Source organism: Chaetodon trifascialis, chromosome 2 (assembly GCF_039877785.1).
Source record: "Chaetodon trifascialis isolate fChaTrf1 chromosome 2, fChaTrf1.hap1, whole genome shotgun sequence".
NCBI classification, from domain to species: domain Eukaryota; kingdom Metazoa; phylum Chordata; class Actinopteri; order Chaetodontiformes; family Chaetodontidae; genus Chaetodon; species Chaetodon trifascialis.
In genome coordinates, this window is record NC_092057.1 from 6,086,224 (window position 1) to 6,107,762 (window position 21,539).

The 21,539-nt window shown below is 43.8% G+C and overlaps 1 protein-coding gene across 3 annotated transcripts in view; it reads left to right on the forward strand.

The window, feature by feature from the left end:
• The window catches only part of inpp4b (inositol polyphosphate-4-phosphatase type II B), a 123,027-nt gene that overhangs the window by 42,987 nt on the left and 58,501 nt on the right, over positions 1–21,539 (forward strand). For all 3 annotated transcript variants that reach the window (XM_070980398.1, XM_070980405.1, XM_070980415.1), the window contains one exon: positions 1,125–1,204. In XM_070980398.1, coding sequence (XP_070836499.1) covers positions 1,125–1,204 — 80 coding nt within the window. The remainder of the gene's footprint in view (positions 1–1,124; positions 1,205–21,539) is intronic.

Consider the following 21,539-nt stretch of genomic DNA (forward strand, 5'->3'; position numbering starts at 1 on the left):
ATGTGGAACGGATCGCAGTCATTTTATGTGAGTTAACACGAGGTCAGGGACTGCTGTGATACTAAAAAAGTCGGCTGCCCTGAATGGATGTAACTGATAGCTAATAGACATTGAATTTCATAAAGTGTAAGGGACATTTTATAGATGAAGCTTTGATTAATTAAGAAAATGCTAAATGAGTAATGAAAGTGATCGCATCCCTCGTCATGACTGATAGCCACCTGCCTGATAAGGCGAGCATTAGGGCTGATGCCGATCAGCTGTATTGGATCAGCGCGTCCCATTTTCACAGGCTGACTTTGTTTGCGCTCTGTTCTCTTGAGGTTGAGAGTAAAACTCTATTGAGTACGTGGAAACTGCTGTTTGCTCACAATACCTGGGGCTCATTTGCATTAATTACAAAGACTGACGCAATCCTGTTTTCATCTTCGGAGGCCGACGCAGCCTTTGACATCCATCTGAAGTAAAAGCCTCGGTCTAGTCGCAGATCGCCTTGTTTCCTGTTGTCACTTCACTGTTCGATTATAAAAGCCTAGAAATAAATGAAAAAATACTTACGTTTGGTAGATGAAAGGGCCAGAAGTCATATACTATCTAGCAGAGGAGTACGAACAGGCTGCACGTACTTTAATTAAGATCTTTCTTCTCCGGTCTGATGAAACCTGTGGAATCACCTCCTGTACCTGTTGTTAATTACCTGCTCAGTGTCCTCGGCAGAGTCAGCACGTGGATGTGCCTGCGTCTTGGCGTGCCCGTGTGTGTGTGTTTTCTACGAATGTGGTTCATCTCGCTTCGTTATTGATGGGCTCGTCCCCTACCTCACTCTCCGTGACCCAGTTCTCGTGCGCTGACACCCCCTGTTCACATCATGCCTGCAGCAAACACATGTTGTCAGAGCAGTGAGGAAGAGGAGACAGAGGGTGAACAGAGACAGCGTCCCCTTGCTTTGACATCAGACGTTTTTGCTTTATTAGATCACAGGGCTCAAAGTAACATGTGACACATTATCATGTTCGCAGCACCTCTGCAGTTCCATCCAGCGGCCTCTTGTTATTGCTTTATATTTCAACACTTCATACTCGGCCCGCCGTTAACCAGCCATGTCTTTTCGTCTCTGTCTACAGAGCAGCTTCCTGGGTTGTGCCACATTTTCAGTCGGTGATCTGCTGAGGGCTAAAGATGAACGTCTGACCTTGAGTCTCAGGTAAGAGCATGTTTCTGTCACACTCTGTTCGTTGCTCTCCGTTGTCCCTCCAGGCTAAATAAAATTCTGACTTTGGAGTCCAAAGATTATTCCTCCTCACACAAGAACTGACAGACCAACTTAAACATCAAACTGAAATGAGCTGAAAAAAGAAACCTTCCCACAGATGTTGCAACAGCAGCTTCAGGAGGGTCGCAGTAGCTGTCGGGGTTGTTTGTTTCAGGGACGTAGCGTTAGCGTGTGGGAATACAGTACTCTGATCTGTGTTTTGTTTTTTGTGGTAAATGGGGATAAGTGTCTTTTCTGCTTAGACAGATGCAATGAAAAGGAATATGTGTGTTGTTTGAAAGGCGGGACCGAAATATTTTGTGTTTCAAGGACATTATGATACAAAGACTGAACATCATAGAGTAATGAATCAAAGAAGAACATCTTTTAAATGTTTGGTCTGCATGTAAGTACGCAGTGTAAAGGTCAAGAGCATGAATCTGCCCTCTGCTTTTACTTACTGGATAACATCAAGCAGCCGACGGAGGAAAAAAATAATAAAGTTGATGCATAACTTGGAATACTGCCTTCTTAAAGAGGGACTGTGAGGGTATAATCAGTATTTTTGCCACAGAGGTGATTGGTTATTTATACAACAGATAAGCTGTGCTCCTGAACGTGAGTGATGTCCGTCTCACGATGCGCTCAACATGATTGTTTTAGCTATTTCACACACAAGCGTATTCATGAGTGTTTGATCGTTGCTTCAGAGCTTTGAGCCTCTTCAGAGAAAGAGGAAGCAGCTCTGGCCTGAGATCTGTCACTTCTTTGCACGGGTTTCATTGTAAATTCAGCCGATAGCGTCGGTTTAGGCAGCAATGTGAGGTCCTTCGTGGCACTCGGATCAGGTGATCATCAACTTCACACCTGCACAGAACGTTCACAGGCTCGACTCATACTCATTTATCAATGCCTGAAAATAAAACAACTGGAGAAGACAGTGAAACGCTACTTTTCTATCAGCTCTTTAAGCTGTTGCTGTAGCTAACTGCTTCCTGTTGCTAACCACTGTTACTGCTGCTCTCTGGTCAGCACTGTTAGCTGATTCATGAAGCATGTCTTACATTCAAGACAAAGGGACACGCAGCGATCTCGACCGAGGAACCGTAGAGGCGACATGGACAGACGTGAAGGTCAGATGGGTCACACCGCTCCGACAGGTGTGTCCGGTCTTGCATTGGTCAGTAGTAGTAGTAGAAACCTCAGTCAGAAAGCTTCTCCAGCATCTGTAAACTGTTAGGATGAAAGCGTCTGTCTGTCTGTCTGTCTGTCTGTCTGTCTGTCTGTCTGTCTGTCTGTCTGTCTGTCTGTCCGTCCGTCTGTCCGTCTGTCCTGTTTGCATTATCAAACTGAATTTCCCTCCTCGTTGTGTCTGAAAATATGCCCCTTTGGCAGTCTCTCTCTCTCTCTCTCTCTCTCTCTCTCTCTCTTTTTTTTTACATTACTTTTGTCTCTTCTCTTCTGTTATGCTTTTCATCTCCTGTAGGTGTGCCAGGTCACCGGGTATAATTGTATCTTGCACGATTGACGATATGAGATGCAGAATAGAGACACCCCCCAGCCCCCTGTGTTTGCACATTTGTGTGTGTGTGCACGCACGTGTGTGCACGCTTTGATGCAGATGTTGGTCTTGTCATTTTCCTCCCTTGTAGTCTGTGCACTGTTGTGTTTCTGGTTCCCTTTGTTGTTTGCTCGTGTATTTCTTTCCTGAGGATAACATGAAGTCCTCCCATGATACTTGCAATGCTGCCACAAGGCTTTTTAATAACTGGGATTAAAAAAACGGTGCTCTGAAATGTCAACAGTTTTCTTCAGCCGTTGCTGTTAGATATACTGTCTTTATCACTTTTACTGGAGCTCTCTCCGCCGGCTCATTCTAAATGCTACATGTGCAGCAACATTCATCAGACCAGTGATTCCCACTGTGGGGGTCAGGACTCCTGAAAGGGGTCTCAAGGCAGATTGAAAGGTTAAAAAATTATTAACAAGGTAGGAAAGCAGAAAAAAAAGCTGATATCTGCAACACAAATCAAGCTTTGCTCTCGTCTTTGCTTTTTATTTTACCTCCTCAAGCCTTTAGATCATTTTAATAAATCAAGGAAAAACATATCATCAGTTGAATCCTTCGTTTTGAGGTGCCATAATCCAAAAAGGCCTGGACTCACTACTGTATGGAGGTTTTGAAGTACACTAAAAAACAAAAGTACGTCACTTAGTAGTACATTGATCCGATCCTGTTTACGGATAAAGCATGACAGTTTAGAGAAAGAGGAGGAGGAACCTCTATTTGGCGAAATAATCACAGGAACCATATTTAAAACCTTGTCTCCACAAACAGACGCACAAAGTCAGAGTGGCCTGAAGAGCTGTGGCTGGTGTGGTGTTAGCCGGCGATGCATGGGTAACACATGCAGACACGCAGAGCAGACTGTCTTGACTCGATATGCCGTTTGCTCGTCGGTTCATCCAGTGAGAAAACATTTCAAAGATGAGCAGCTTTTCATGAGCAAATATGATTCATTCTGGGCTGTTTGACCTGTGGATGAGCCTGTGATTCACAGCTGAAATTAGTTCTGCCGGCCAAGCAGCTCGAACGCCGCAGCACTGACATGGACAGGAGTGCAGCTCGTTCTGCCCGTTAAGGAACAGATGCTTCAGTTTAATACAATGCTCTAATCCCCCCTCAGTTGGTTGTTGCAGAAAGTCAGTTAATTTGAGTTGACTTAGGTCAGCAGAGGGAAAGGATTGCCTCCCTTCAGTGAATCTCAAAACCAATATGACTTTGGCCGACTTCTCTTCATAAGCTCCAGATTTACATTGGTGCTGAGCATATGTAGACAGGAAATTGGTACTGTGTTTGACCAGCGCCCGTGTGTGTGTCCTTTTACTTTGGCCTTTCGGTAAAGTTCACTCTGCTTCGGGGCTGTCCACCTCAAAGCTCCTTCTTTATTCCCATGAATTCTCTTTGCATTTCAGCTCCTCTTTCAGGTCTCACGCTCGCTTTCATGTGTGGCTGGTTTGGATGTTTGTCACGCATTGTTTTTGTTTCCTATAAGGCACGACTGGTTTGATTTGGGTCACTTTTTGAAGGTTCCTGACAGTGTCGTGTTGAATGAGTGGGAGTGGTGGATACATGGACTCTGCCTTTGTGCGCATCCGTCTCTTTTGTAGGCACCAGAAACCATTGAAGTGGTGATGATGAGAAAACCTTACCTTCCAGCAGCTCTGGCATGACCAAAAAGGTGTCCGCACTCCCCAGCATACAAACAGAGGCAGCACACACGCCTCCGTGAAACACAAACTCGCAGCCACAGAAAAAGGCTAGTTGGAGAATTGAGTTGTTTCTTTGAAGTCTGGACCTTTATTAATCAAAGAGCAGGCATCTGCTGTAAAGAGAATTATTGATGATTTGTTTGATCGGCTCACGGAGTCAGCTCAGGTTTACCTGACAAAAACTACATGTAGAATGTCTTATTTAAAGGCTGCAGTCTTTCTGAATTTGTTAGTAAAGAAGGGAAGGAATTTAAACAAAGCTGAAAGCAGGAAGCTGAACAGAGCCAACGTATTACTAGTGCCTGTGTGCTGATTTAGATTGAAAGCCTGGTCGGAAGTTAAAAACTCATTACTGAAGTCTTCCTAAAGGAAATTACGTCGCAGCAAAGGTCACCGTGTCAGGTTTTAGATACACATCTGCAGCATGCAGCCGTGTACAGTATTAGTGATGTCAACGGCTTTCCATTATTTGGTTAACTATCGAGAATATCTTTCGCTGGTTATGCATGTTGGTTAGTTTGCATACACACACACACACACACACATACATTCTGCTAACGGCTTCGCTTAGCCTGGGGCTAACAGCTCGCTTAGCTTGGGGCTAAGTGCACTGTGAAAAGCCCATGAGGTAAAAAATGAAGCACGCTAAACGAAGCTCGGTGTGGGAACAGATGGGGAGGCAACTGAGTCAAATAGAAACCGTGTGATGCTACTCTTCAGTCTAGCAGGATGCGAGGAAGGCCCGCAGCCAAAGGGTGTGTCGCTGCTAGCCGAGGTCATCGCCCAGGTGGTGTGATGAAGGACTGAGACCGATATGCTGCCAATCATTGTGGTTGAGGGAGAGGGACTCAGAGAGCTGCTCCGACACCTCGTGGCCAAGTGCACGATGCCATCGAGAGCTGCTCTGGCTAAACACTATGAGGAGAGCAAGGATGAGCTAGAAGTCAAGCCAGGCCAGTGAGGGCAGACAAGCTAGCTCTGATCACCGACTGCTGGACAATGTTTTTTAAGATATGCTTGTATGGGAGCAGCACGTCTTCAGTGTTCTCCATCTGACGACTCAGACACGGCCTCGATACACAGTGTGTTTACTGTAACATGGTTTTAACATTAGAGCTGCATTTTGTCCAGTGTTTGAGAATGTGTGTGTCTGTTTCTGAGTCTGCTTGTGCATTTTCAGCAGCAATCACAGACATCATAGCACAGTTATGGCCATGATTGGTTAATCGTGTGCAGTCATGATATGTAAGAATATAGAGTGAAAGCCAAGAGCATTTTAATAGTGCAACACTGCTACAGTGCTGTGTGTGTGTGTGTGTGTGTGTGTGTGTGTGTGTGTGTGTGTGTGTGTGTGTGTGTGTGTGTGTGTGTGTGTGTGTGTGTGTGTGTGTGTGTGTGTGTGTGTGTGTGTGTGTGTGTGTGTGTGTGTGTGTGTGTGTCTCAGTGGTGCAGCATGTTAGCCAAATTAAAAAAACACATTGCAGTATTAACTATTTTTGGCTGCTTCCAGGCTGCAGAACAAGCTGTAAACACAATATTGAACCAAGTGAACAATGTTAGCTAGCAGCTTCCTCAGTCTTCTGCTTTCTGCTCACTTGGCCTCCACCAACAGCTTAGGGCAATATCTGGCTTTTTAGCTGCAAAGTGCTCTATTGTATTCACCAGCTGGTCGCTCACCTTGTCTGTCTGCAGTTAGGTGCTGAGCAGGTGCTTGTACGGCGGATGCGTCAGAACCTTTCCACTAAAAACATGAGCTGAAAGATGCTAAAACCCTCTGAAGAGCTGAGAGGAGCTGACGTTATCTGTGAGTTCTCACTACAAGCGTTTCCTTTTCACATTAGACAGAACCATTTTTACCCAGTGTTAATTTAATGACAAGTGCGCTTTTAACCAGCGGTGCAATCACCTTCCTCCACACCAAATATGCTGTCACACAGGACTGCGAGCGGTGACCTCCATGCTGCCTTTGCCCTGGTACCTGCGCAGAGCTTGTCGTAAATCTCTCTCTGCTTGTGTGTTATATGGACTTGGACTCCTTGCCCGATTCCCTTGTGGCCATTACTCATACAGACTGAAGGAGCAACTGTACCTCAGAAATGCCCCCGTACCCTTACTGAGTGATGCATCACATAGACATACTGAGTCAGAAGTGTTTCTTTACAATGCAATAACCGCCATCATAATTGGGTTCTTAACTGTCTCCTGGTTGCAAACATAGATGCATAGAGTGCATAATCTGTAGCATCATGCTAACAGTCTCAGGGTTTGCATGTAAGCATTGTAGCCATTAATAACGATGCGAGGGATGTAAATGGTTTGCTCTTCTTTGGTTTATTCATAAAATATCATTTCTTCTTTATTTTTTTGCAGTTTATTTTAAACCCAACCAATAAATCCATTTGGATCAGTTTTTATCCTTCAACTTCACAAGCTCTGCAGACTCTTTTTTTTTTTTTTTTTTTTTTTACTGAATACCTTGAGATGGGTTGTACCTGTTTCTCCCTCCAGGATGGAGTTCGGCTTTCTCTACAGGCACACACTTTCTAAATCTAGCATGATTTAAATGGGGACCCAGGACAAGCAACACAACCAGTATGCTACAGGAGCTAGAAGGATGTCAGCACTGCAGAGGTTTCTTAATAATGCATGTTATGTATACACATGGGAGGGAAAATTATCATCTCCAAAATGGGGGGTGAGTCTCCTTCACCCCACCACAGAAAAACATTGTGTTATCTAAATACGACAAGGAGTAATGTGAAAACGTTTAAATGTAAGAACACAATCTTGTATACAGCAGAGCATGTGAGTGCGCATCAAGAATATATAGCATACGCATGTGTGTGCCAGAGCAGTGACACACTCTCCAGTTTTCATTTTGCTATTTCAGCCCTGCTGAAAGCTTCCTGTTCTCTTGCCCTCTCAGCCTCTCGCACTGTAGTTCCCTTTTGCTCTTCTTGTTATCACAAAAACTTTATACACTCAGTAGGAGAGGCACTCTATGACCCAGTTCTACAGCACAGTTTGAGATTTGATTCTGATATGAATTTGTATGCCTGTGTCAGTGTGAGTGCACGTCTGCGTGCACATGTGTGTGCATCAGAGATTTACCATGGCGAGGCTACATTATCTCAGACCAGTGCCTCTGCTGCCTGGCTTCATGGCTTATTCATCCATTCCCATTGGATAGAGCCTCTCTTTACTGTCCCACCAGTAGCAGTTTAGCCTGCTATCATGATAACACCATTTTGCCACCCCAGATCCCTTCACTATCGGCCTGTCCCAATTCCCGCACTTATCCACAGACAGCCAGCTCTCCCTTACACTGTGTCCCCTGTGACTGATTTTATCAGAGCCTGACTAAAAGCCTAAAGATGAACTATCTGATCCAGTTACAGTGAAAAAACATAGTACGTGCCTGTGGCTCTGTCTGTGTATGGGTTTGGGTGTACTTGTATAAATCATGTCGTGGTGACGTTAATCTTTTCACACAGTCATTATAGGCATGAAGAGTTTGTCCCCACATGGTGAACCAGTTCAGAGTGAGGGGGTAAGAGTTGGCACGTCGTCCCGCTCAGTCACAAAAACAGCATTTTGATTGTATTTGGTTGAGTCCTTCATGTCTGAGGGGAATTCTAAACTAATGCTCTCCAGTCTAAATGGCACGGTACAAACATGCAGTATTTAAATAACACCTTCTGTGTGTATGTGGGCATGTGTGCCAAATCTAAAGCAGTCTCACTAATTACGCTACTCTGCGAGGTGATTCTTCTTCCCTCCCTTGTGATGGTCACACATATGTCGCCATTTTTTACTGTGACTATAGTCATTTGACTGCTCAGTTTGTACCAGAAGACTATCTAGACTGGAAAAAAGGAAAATGAAAAATGGAGTATGATAAATGTTTTTATGTGTGCTGTTGTAGCAGTGAATAGAAGAACATGTGCACTGAAGCTCCTGCAGTCGGGGATACTAAAGGCCGCTTGAGGCCACAGCATCTGAGTGTAGAACTGGTGGAAATGTTTTATCTGAAGGATGCCCATTGTGGGAACTATTGGAAGCAAGTGTGTGCGTGCCTACTTTCAGGGACACATATCAGACTAAAGACCAGTTAATTGGGTACAGCTGGTGCAACTGGGGACAAAAGCCGTGTCTCCAGTTGGAAAACAACTGATGTTTGGGGTCACTGGTTTAGGTCAGGCTTAGGTTAAGGTTAGGGTTCAGGTAGGTCTCCAGGAAATGCATGCAAGTCTATGCAATTTCCCCAAAAGTAGAGGTGTGTGTGTGTGTGTGTGTGTGTGTGTGTGTGTGTGTGTGTGTGTGTGTGTGTGTGTGTGTGTGTGTGTGTGTGTGTGTGTGTGTGTGTGTGTGTGTGTGTGTGTGTGTGTGTGTGTGTGCGTGTGCGTGCAAGTGAGCGCTGAAGGGTAACCCTGCACACACATCACATACAGAATGGCCCACATACAGTATGGTAATGCTAACACACGCAGCCACACGCCACATATGTATGTAAAAGAGGGAGGAAACGCAGTTCAGTTCAGTTGGGCTGAAATAAATGCACATATGGCCTCCTCATTTTTTTCTCCTTCAATACTAAAAATGCTTCTTTTCCGCACAGTTCTTCTGCATAATCTGTGAGATCCCCCAGGCTTTAGGGCTCATGGGCAGAATATGAAAATAACTAACTCGGCCGATGCTGCACCGTGGCATCAAATGGCAACAAAACGGGGTGAAAAAGGAAATATTTCCTTGACAAGCTGCTTTATTTACCTGCCATGAGTGATTCCAATCTCAAGAAAAATCAGGGATAACCCCAAGCATAGGATTGAGTTGTTACCCCACCATCCACATTAAATAAGGTAATAGTCCCATGGTAAGATCTATTAGTCTGGATTAATCATTCGTCAGGTCCCTCCTGTAGCACCGCTCTGTGCAACACAACACATAAACTTAGGTGGAAGAGATGGGAAAATGAGATGTGTTTGGAGCCAAAGATGGGAGAGAGAGATTTAATAAATCTGGTCCGACGTGGTGCTGAGGCATGCTAGGGGCACAGCTCACTAAGTGATGAGAGGATGATAATGAGGACAAAATGGAGAGAGGAAGAGGGGAAGAGAGTAGGTGTATAAAATCATGTCTCACAGGTTTATGTTTGTTTTTTTTATGCCATCCTCTATTTTTGCTCTGAGATTAAATTGTGCTGTTCCATCATTCAAGCACCCTGCTGGGGCAGTGTAAGGGAGAGAGAGAGCAATGCAATCTTTCCTTTTGCTCCAGCTCCAGTATGTGCACCGCAGAAGGTGAGGTCATATATAATATCCTGTCTGCCTCGCTGTTTAATATCATCCTCAATAATGCAATGCAGTGTCCATTCGTCAGCTCATAATGGCTTTAAATATTCAAATGTTTGTATCTGTTGCAGGGTGCGTTGTACAGTAATGTGCTGCTTCGTTTCCCTCTCAAACTAATTAATTGGGGGGTATGTAGAACACTGTAGATTTGCGTTAGTATAAAGATTGCATATATTACATCAGTTAAACAAGGTCGAAACAGAAACACAGACACTGACCTGCAGCTGTTTGTGCAGCATGCTTGTACATGCACACAAGCTCTCTGGTAGCTTTCAATTTATCTCATCCTCGAAGTTTAGAGCTGCAGATCCTTTCATTTTTTACGTCCCTCATTTTGGGGTTGAATACCAGCAATAAGAACACTTTAACAAAGCACGAAGATAAGAAGTACGAGCGTAAGGTAACAGCCGTGCTTAGCAGAGGACGAGCTCACATGAACATGAGACCAGTGTATTTTTTATCATGCTCACCCGAGTGGTCGCACCATATGTGTGCAAGAGTTAGATTTTAATGAGATGTTTTTTGTTTTTTTTTAAGTAAATTATAAATTATTGAACATTTCAAACAAATAAATCCCATTTTTTTCAACGCAGACACAGCCCGTGCTTTGTTGTTGTATTTGTTTTGGCGTCTGATTCCACTAACTTTGGGAAATCTCAGGAGTCACCAGCTCATTGCTGTTTGGAGCATCTCAGCAAACAAGAATAACTCGCATCTTTTGGACTCGTGTTTGTCCAATCATGCATGCTGCATATTCACTGTGACAAGAATCCTCCATTAGCATAACAACGAGCTCATGCTGACTCATAATGTTGACACTGTTCAGAGTAAACTGTGAGTTAGGCTGCAGTGCAGGGATATGCTGCTCGGGAGCGTTTCTATTATTTTGTTCACCCTCATTTACGTGAATGGTCACTGAGGTCTGGTCGGTCAGCGTGTGTGAGCAAAATGAATTTGGTGTTTCAGACGTTTGCGTCCGTGTGTGGCCAAATCCTCCATTAACTTGCCTTCATGTTTTAGTAATGATGGCTGTGTCTGTGTCTGAGTCCAGAATGAGACTACCTTCATTTTAGTGTAGGTCAAGGTCAAATAATGTTGCCTTAGTCTAGTAATAAAACGCTGCTCCCTGGAATCGTGTCTTACTGTTTTTATGCACCTAGACTTCTTTTTTTTTTTACCTTAGAGAAGGAGGGAGAGAGATAACTACTGAACGGTTGAGAAAAAGATATTTCCTGCCTAAAGTTTTGCCTTCTTTGCACTTCTCTTTTCATGTCCAGCAAAGGAAGAAGCACAGAGGTTCCCTTATTATTACAGTATACATATACTCCACTATTTGCATAAAGTTCACGTTCCTATACTGCTCCGTTAGTCTGAAGTGATATCTCTCAGGAAGACGCATAACTTAGCAGAACCGGATCCTGGTGTCTTTTTAGCAGCCTGAGAGGGAGCCTGTGCAGAATGTTAACTACTTGCCTTGTCTATACCAATGACCTGCATCAGCACAGCTCGTAAAGCCCTTTCATTCACTGAGAGGGAGAACAGAGCTGTGTGCTGCCTGCCATGACCTGATCTGAAAGGTGAGTTTTGATAGCAGAGTTATGGCTGGCCTTTCTCATCATGTTTTTTAAAGTGACTTTGACTCAGTTCGGGAGTCTCAGACTCAGCTGGCTGTTATGAAACCTGCCCACTGCACAGATTTGGTTTCACTTCTCTATCTGTTATGTTTGTATGTGACTGTAAAGAGAGTTTTTATAGCATTTCTCCACATCACTTTATACTCTAATAAAAAGCCATTTACTGTAGCTACATGTTGAGCATCCTGCAGGGCCAGTGACCATTTCGCCAACTAAAATAAAAGAGAAAAAGCATATTTTATCGACAGTAATATGGTCACATGGGTCCAGAGTAAAAAATCTCAGCATTTGGTCATTTTAATGGTAATTAGGCTGGTTATCCCCTCACTTCTAATCTAGTACCCCAACAACATTTAGTAAAATTTCCCCTTTTTCAGCAGCAGATTGGTACAACCCTTATTCCAAAAATGTTTGGACAAAATCAGAGTAGTCATTTTTCTGTCGTTTTCTGAAGTGTTCCTCAGCCCATGTAGTAATATCCTTAATCCACTCATTTTCATACCCAATCATGATCCTCTCACCTGTTACCAATGAGCCTGTTTACCTGTGGAATGTTCCAAACAGGTGTTTTTGGAGCGTTCCACATCTTTCCCAGTCTGTGAAATGTGTTGCTGCATCAGGTTCAGAATAAGCAGATATTTCTAAAAATCAGTGAAGCTGATGAGGAAAAGCATTAAATTTATTGTCTTTGCACTATGTTTTACCCAGCATCCCAACATCTTTGGAAACAGGTTTGTGGTTAGCATGCTAATGTTAGCATTCAGCTCATAACTTAGCTTCTGTAGTCGACTCTGAACACATGCAGGACTAACAAAGGCTGAGTCTGAGGGCTGGCCACTGGAAACATCTACCACCACCCTCACAGCAAACTTCACATTTTCTTGCCCGCTAGTGACAAGGATCTGCACGTCCACACGGTAGTGCTTCGTGTATTTAATGTTTTATTTGCGATCCCTACCTGCTGGTCAGTATTTTGTTGAATCTCAGCACAGCAGACTTTTCCAGCATTTGTATTGTTATGAGATGCTTGCATTTTCTGAGCAAGTGTGTTTGCCACCTGTAAACAAATAGGATCTAGCTGTGAGCTTTTCAGCACACAAACATTTTTTCAGGCAGTTGTATGCACTCAGACACCCACACACAAACAGACATAGTCTAATAAGCAGCTGATCCTCCATTCTGAAGTGGCTATTAACCAGTCCTTGGCACATCCATTGAAGACTTGTGTGGTTTGTGATTTTTGAAGGTTACAGTAGAGCTTCATTGTGAGATTCTGTGTAGTGAAACATGTTGTTCTACTGTACAGTCCTGCAGCTATCCCGCTTTAAAATTCTTTCTCTCTTTCTAAACATGGAAAATTCTTTCTGTGGAAAGATCGCTGTGTATCATTTATATCTGAGTAAGGAACAGACCACACTACTGAACAAAAAACACACATTCAGACTAATTCATACCAACATACAGACCCTTTGTTCTTGGTAGTCCGCAAAGAGCACATATCAAATAACTGTGTTTCTGCAGTGGACAGTACACTGAGCAAGTGGGTAAACACAATTAGAGTGGTGTCACAAAGCAACTCCACAAACCCCACGAGAACATGAATTAGCATCTGTGCCTGCACTAGTGGTGGGAGATATGTCATAAAATTTCTATTATGGTATTTTGTTTGTTTTTTTAATACAGTGACAATACTAAATCAGGGTATCAGAAAAACAAAAGGGATGCTGATTCTGCAGTGAATGAAAGGGAACATCTTAAGAAAGAAAAAAGGCTTAAATAAACAGATGTGTTTATTGGTTCCAAGTAGGAATGAAAATGACGTATTGGCCTACGTGTGTTTTGGAGGGAGCAACTGGCCCCATATTGTAGTAAATGTAATGTGATTCATTCTTAGATAAGGGGTAGGATTAGGCATCTCAGCCGCAGGCCACAGGCCAACAAAACCAGCTGAACTGGCGGTTTGAAGTGTGGCGATAGCGTTAGCTCTGACTTCGCAAGACGGCACAAAAGTGAAAATAAAGCTACCCACATGCAAGCTCACTCTGGTTACTTGATTGTCTTCAATGAGACTTTTTCTTACGTGTGGGTCTACAATAGATGCCGTTAGCCACATTTGCAGTGGAACATGCTAACGGACAATTCAGCAGGCTAACCAGCAACATAAACAGTAAAGCGACATGACAAAAGGCAAAGATTTGGTGTTTGGATTTGGTACTGATCCATCTTTGAGCTTCAGTTTTGAAGCAAATCCTGCTTTATATCAGCTCTCAAAGCATTCAGAAGTACAATGATCAGTGAAACCTAAGAGTTTCCCAGTTATTGTTGTTGTTGTGACATTTCCATGAAATTAATCCCATGTGTCTTCACTTCCTTGGATGGTGGGAGTAGAAGATTTCTGTGTTTGGTTTGCAGCTAACAGCAGGGAAATTGGCGCACATTGCTTATAATGTTACTTTCCACGTCTTTGTGTTACCAGAATCGGCGTTTATAGCGTAACTCCAGTTCTGTGACTACATGCGTAGCTCTCTACCTGCATGTTATTGGAGCCACAGTACATTGATCACGGTGATGATGGTAGTTTAAAATTGATGTTGTGGCAAAACATGACACTGGTGATGGTGACAAAACAGGTATAACAAAACAGAAATACACATAGTCAGCATACTCTGTCCCCCTTGCTGTGATCACTTGTGATATCCAAATCCTAACTATAATTGACCAATAATATAATAATTGTAACATATATGATCAGAGAGAGAGACAAAACAGAAATATTAAGGAAGAGAAAAATTAATTCTTGACCTGGGAAAGAGCAGTTTTCATAACAGTTCCAACTCAAGGTCCACTTACTCACTTTTTCTCGAGCTTTTAATGACTAAGAATGACGATGATCCATCATGTGATATGGTTTTAAGTTAAAAATAAGACACTTAAGTGTACCTTTAGTTGTTTTGTCTGAGAAATTTAAATATTATTTTAATTTTAAGAAATTGCCAAAGGTAATATGTGCACTTTAAGATACTTGGTAAAAATTTACACTGATTAGCTGCTCTGAGATCCAAACCAGACTTGTAGAGCTAAGATTTCCATGGAACCGTCACCATCAACCTTTGTACAGCCATCAGTCCTGCTCTGCGGGTGTGAGCTCCATTACACTGCAATCACCAGCACTTCAGCAGCAGCTCTCCCTTCTCATCTGCTGTGCTGTAGCTCTCACACACACACTCTCCTGTAGGCTCTAACAACTCATGCATGGACATAGTGTCTGCATGCAGCATCCCATCAATCCCCCAATGAAAGATGTATGGGGACACAGATGAAGGCTTGTTAGTGCTTCGTCCCCTGAGGCTGGCACTTGAACCTGCGACTCCTCTCGGCTTAGTTATGTTCGGCCTGCCAGGACCCTGACACAGATCCCCCTGACACAACCCCATTGCAGCCATGCAGATAAGTCACATAACAATAACATGACTACAGGACGTCACTACGCCCAGCCAAGATACAGTCCAGCACAAAACCCCCCGTTAAACTACATCTTGTTGTTTTTACACATTGTTCTTTGTACAGATTAAACAAACAAGATCTAACATTCTAATTAATGAGCTTTAGAGGTGCTGGTATGCAAATTTTGTTGCCTTTGGACTGAGCCAGCCCAGCGATTTCTCCCTGTTTCCAGTCTTTATGCTAAGCTAAGATAACGTTTCCTTGCTCCGTCCTCGTGTTTGACTGATGGATCAATCTTCTGACTCTCAGCAAGAAAGTGAACAAAGGTATTTCCCAAACGTGTAAATATTCCTTCGAGCGTTAGCGCTGCTTTGCTAACTTTAACTGAGACACAAAATGAACACACAGTTCATAAAAAGGCTTCGCTCCCGTCCTCCAGCGAGCGCATGCCTGTTGGAATCCGCGGCGGTCTAGATGCTGCTGCTTGGCTTCGTTTTCAAGAGCAATTACAGGACAAAAACCATCTGTTTGACGGAGATGAAAGGCGGCGCAGTGTTTTGTCAGCTCTTTTACACTTTGTAGAAAAATAATTATGAAGCCTTAGTGGCTCTCTGTGGGGGCATCTACTCTCTCTCTCTCTGTTTCTGAGTCATTACACTTGAAACAGACTACGTGATTTACTCTCCAGTTTTTCAGAATCTGATGCATGTGCGCGAACGGCTTTTAGGGTTTTCTCATGTTTTGTAATGCGGCTTTCTGGCTTAGTTTGCCCCTCTAACACTTAAAGACTGATCATGCAGTGTTCATCGAGTGAGTGGTGAAGGAGGTCATCATCCGGGCGTACGCTTCGCTCTTCATCGCCGCGCTACCTGCCCTCTCCCACTCAAATGTCATCTCTACCCATACTCATTCAATTGTCATCGATCTGCGCTTAGCTTTACAGTGGCTTCGCACTTGATGTGTGCCATCTGTCCTCATCGTCAGAAATGTATGCAGACAGCTGAATGCTCAGACCACCAACGCCTTTCAATCACTCATCTCGACTCTGACACTGTACTTTATGCAAATATGCAAAAAATAGAAAGGAAAAGCTTTACGCTGACTTGTGCTGCAGTGGTGATGAGAGCTCCTGTATGTAGCTCTGAGTAAACCCAGCAGAAACAGGATACTGTACATGTATCTGACCTGAAATTTGGCACTATCAGCTGTCCCGTACTGTAATCTGAAGGCTCTTCACAGTGCTAATGGTCAGTTCGTGCTCTTTCTGCTGAACGGCTGAAGCTCAGCAGGCGTGGGCTTGGTGAGTACCTGTGGAGACCTGTGGAAGTTGCTGCAGGAAGTGGTGCTTGTGGGCCAGTAGGGGGCAGTCTACCCTCTGGTCCAAACAAAGGTCCCAGTGCCCCGGAGCAGTGATGGCCACACTGTGCTGTAGGAGAGGCCATGCTTTGGATGAAACAATAAACCGAGCTCCTGACTCACTGCGGTTATTATGCCCTTATTGCAAAGAGGAGGGGGCTCCTCGATGTCCAGGCTCTTTCCATCTGGTCACCTCATCATCGCCCTCTGATTGGCTCAGTGTTTCCATCCCTCTTCACCTCCAGCTGATGTGTGGTGAGTGTTCTGGCACAAAATGGCTGCCAGTGGTGGTGGTTTATGCGAGTTTCCCCCTTCACTGAAGCTCTTTGACTTTGATGATGAAGCACTATATGAATGTAGTCATTTATTATTTCTTAATAATGCCCCTGCAGTGTGTGCTCTCAATTTTGTACTGACACATACCACCGGCCTCGGTGTGTGAGTCCCAGTGAGCGTGTGAATATTTTGACCTGCACACCTGTGACAGAAATATATAATACCCTCTGTTCATTCATCAGAACTGAACGTTATTGTTTGATAAATATGGATAAAATCACAATATTAAATGCTGATGATATGAATATTCTAAAAGATAATAGTAAAGTACATGCAAGAATCCAGGTATCAGTGTAAGCTACTAAACCCAGTCAGATGCTTCAGGGAGACTTCAGGACTGTGGATCTCAGTGGTGAACATTACATTTTTGGGATGAAGTTCTGTTGAACTTTTGCAGTCCGGTTAGCGTCGGCATTGCAGACACAGCGCAGCCGCTGGTCTCTCAGCCAGCCCGCGAACACCCTGACCTGCTGTGACACTATGTAGCCGTGCTCCTCGTGTAATAAAGCTTGTGTTCTGAGGTTTCATTGGTCTCTGTAGGCCTGTGGTAAACACAACAGCCTGCGGAAGGAACAAGTTTCTTGACCTGTTCTCACCTCGGCCACATCCTGACACCTTTGCTCTGCGGTGCTGACGTCTTTTGAGACCGTCTTCTTAGTTTTCCTTTTTCCTGTAGCCGATGGCAATAATAGGCTGTGCAGGACATTGTTGATATATTGAATTATTTTTTTAAATGTTAAAAGTTTAAGATTTTTCTGCAGACAGTTGTTTTCAGTACGTCCTCATGCCGCTGCATTGCATCACCACAGCTTGACGCGCAGAAGCTCCTGCTCACAGCTGTAATGTACTGCAAACATTACATTTGCACTAAGAACCATTAGCCTTTTGGAAATGTACGTTACATTTCCTCATGCTTACGCTACAATACTCAAACATTTACTCTTCTCCATATTACTGTCCAGAAACAGTGAAGATCTTCTGTTTGCCATGGTAGCCTGTATGCTAATGAAGCCCAGGGGATTTTCTCTTTGAAGTCTGGGTGGTCTTTTGCTGCATCAACAGCTTTCTCAACATCCCCACCATCTGACGTTCTGTGTAGACAATGCACACAACAATCATCAAGCAGCTAGCTCTCAGTCCCAGCCTGGATCGATGCAAGTCTTAAACAGATAGCATCCTTTCTGGATGGTTTTTCCACCTTGGTTCTTCTGTGAAAGCAGCTTATCCCAGACTGTTTCTGACACTGGCTAAGCACTAACATAAAAGTAAATGTAGTGTGAAGACAGTTCTCGTCATGCAAGAATACAGCGTGTGATGGAACTGGAACAAATAGGATGCGTTAAAACTCACAAATCTTGTGCGAGTGTGCATCTTGCCCTGACACAGCTCCTATTCTGCGTATTACAGATGTATTGCAGCAGACAAACAGGGTTTTTTACATTGCATAAATTTGCATGTTGTGGAGATTGATCCCACTGGTGTGTTCTGGATAAATCAGCTTGTTTTGATTGAAAATTGCAGCCTTGCTTGACCTTTCAAGCATTAGAGAGTCCAGAGCGTGCCACTGCCTCTAAAATCGACTTCATGTCAGTGCCAAACAAATTTTTACAAAACTTTCCTTTTCAATTCAGACTGAATATGTATTTTTCAAAGAACTCTATTTCATCCAGAGGAAACCAGGGCAGTTGTTTCTTTGGGAATACACTTCAGGTTGTCCAGAAAAGCTGAATAGCGTGTGCCCAGTTTAATGTCTCCTGCTGATTCTGACCAGCTCTGTGAACAATGCTTTCAGTGTAGTCTTACTGGTTGAGTCAGTCCTCTAGTCACAGAATGTGCAGTTACTGCTGTGTCTCATGGTAAAGTCATTCATCCCCAATAAAAATCAGGACTCTCAGTATCACTTCTTAAACTGGCATTCTCCATTATTCCAGTCCTGTGTCCTAACATCTGTCCTCAGTGAAAACTAGCCATTGCTATATTTAGCCCACCCGTCCAGCTTTATATAGGTCAAGAATCCCATCTACACTTCCACTGCTGCACTTCAGGGCTGAAGCATCCTTGTTGCCTGTGTAGGATCCTGGCAATTAATTTCTTCTGACCACTCCCATTCCACATCTGCGTACGTTTCAAGGTGTCCTGGAGGCCCCTAAACCAAACCTCCCGTGGACGAAATCCAGAGCAAAAAGCAAAATAGTTTTTCCTTGCTGTGCTGTGTATTTTAAGTGTCCCACAGCCGAGGCAAAAGCCCCCGCGCGGGGAAAAGCCGGTGGTGTTGACGCTTCGTTTCTGTGGCTGTCAGGTGTTTTCCTCTGCGAGGCTTCTTGCAGAGAGAAGCGCCTGACGGCCACAGAAGTGTTACTGCTTTGAAGTTTTTTGATGAACTTTCCCCACCCACGGGCTGTTAAATTTAGACCTTTGAAAATTTTACTACAATTGTCCTTCCCTTTAGTCTCACTCTGCAATTTTTTTCCTTCTTTTGCTTCGCATGGCAGCAGAAAGAGGACATTCGCTCGGCCACTTTTACTCTTATAGCTGTCTGTCTTTCAGTATTACCGACTATTTCTTCAAATGTATTGTGTTGCTCTGCAAGTCTAATACGCCACAGTACAACTGCTCGTTGCACCCAACAAAACATCACAAATAGTAATCTTCATCATCTGTAGCTGCCGTGTAACCACCAAACAAACATATAATAACAACGCTAATGATAGTGTTTATAATAATACAGCAAAATACTGATAATGGTAATTGTGATACACTGGAAAACCGCAAACAAACAATGGTGCTCATGCTTCTGCTGCATAGCAACACACACATACGTGTATCCAGCTCAACCACAGGGCTGGAAAGTTTCACTCAGACCACTCAAACTGGGAAAGTGTGGTGGTTTTAGGTATGACTCGTTTGTCTTAAAGCTCCAGAAGTCACCATCATCTGTACCGGCTCGGGCCAAGCTTGGCAGACGTCGTCTTTGTGGATACGTTTCTCATGTAGCTGAACACACTCGCCCTCATTGTGAGAGTTGTCAGATTTCTTTGGACCAGAAAGTGCGATGTGACAGAGCGTTATAAAGACTGTTGAAGTCATCTTTGCAGAGACAAACCCTCACGAGGCGGTGAGTGTCACTTCATTTAATTTGTCCTCTGTCATGTGCTGAACAGACAGCGCACTCGGTTTTTATTGGGCAAATTAAGTTTTGTAGCTCGAGTATTTTCAGCCTAAGAATATAATTGGCTTCACATACAGTAGGTTCACAACTAAGTAAGCGTAATACCCGCAGCGCCTGCAGTGCAAAGACTGCTAATTCATCGAACTTCTGTAGGAAGTTCCAACCAACCGTTAACACTTAACTTTGGATCCCCAGTGGATGATATACTGTGACTTCTCTGTACATTTTTCTGTGATGCGAGAATGTAATTATTCCTGACAAAATAAATGTCAGATTTGACTCTGAACACAGATACTTTATGGACTCCTGCATGCTGCCGCGTACGCTTACGCACATGGCTCATACATCACGAGCCTGTTAGACTGTCAAATCACGCTGCACGTTCCTAGGTTGGAATATGTTTGTGAATTGCGAGAGAGGCTTTCAAAAGGAAATAACTGTTAACTGTGAGGCACTTTCCTGATAACTAATTATTTTTTGAAATGTCCTAAATTCATGGCGGAGATTTTGAGCACATTATTTTTGTCACTTTAAACAAAGCCGTCTGATTAAGTGTTGTCATAAACGAGACGCCGGGCCAATTAGATTTGAAAAAAAGATGGGCTCGCAGGCAAAGAACAATCTGTAGATTTGTTTCTATGCCAGCTGTAACAGACGGAAAGAGGGGGGAGGAGGAGGTGTGGGAGGGAGACAGGCTTCATTTTCATCCACAGCTCTCATCAGAAGCTTCAAAGTTAATTCGAGGTCAGTTAGCGTGCATGCTAAAATGCTGTGCTTTGAAAACAGAAAATGAAAACTTTGTGTCACCGCAGACCAGACGTTCTGTCAGGAGGCTGATGTCTCTGCCCTCTTCTCTGCTTGATTTCAGCTGAATTTGTACAGTGAATCAGTAATGGAAGAAAATCAAATCACTGTAATGAGCAGCAGAAGAGTTCATGTGCTCGCAGACAATAACGTATAAAGATCGTATCTGAACAGGTGCTGAGTTCACGGTACGTTTGGCCACAAAAAAAAAAAAATCACAATATATGTCTCAAAGGCATGAACCAATTATCTTAAAGCAATTCTAACAAAGTCCCCTCTGTCTGTTTAAATGGAGAGTTTCATTAGTGGATTGAGGCAGAGCAATCTGAAGAGTAGAGGGCCAGAGTAACCCCGAAGCTCTGCCTGTGGAGGACTATCACTGAACGTGACGCATGTTAATCTCCATTTCCTCGATTATGTGTGGGCCACTGTCAATGCGTACTGTTTGTTCAAAGTCAGGGTGACTTTCTTTTACCGCGTCAGTCCTCTGGTGGACGGGGAGATGCTGAGGAATGGCGGGGGGGGGGGCAGAAAGATGAGCACAGGAGTAAACACTGAGACAGGTGTCTGGCAAGGGACAACGATTAGATTTATAAACCAACCAATGTTATTTGGGGACTGCTGCGAGACATTAAGCGCTAACCGACGGTCCCAGTGTCCCACCACAGACGTTTGTCCCTCCATCCTCACGATCCTCCTCTCCTGTAGTCCCTCACACTCCTTCCCAGCTTTTCCCTCGGGTGCGTTTAGATTGTCTCCCTTGTGTCCGACCGAGATGGATTGGCCTCGAAAGCATCCTTTCCGCTTCCATCACCATCCTTACGCTTTCTCGTCCTCAGTCAGGGGTGTGCCCTCCTTCCTCCCCGTCTCCCCCAGACCATTGGCTGGCATACAATATCCAATATTTTCTCCAGCTGGAG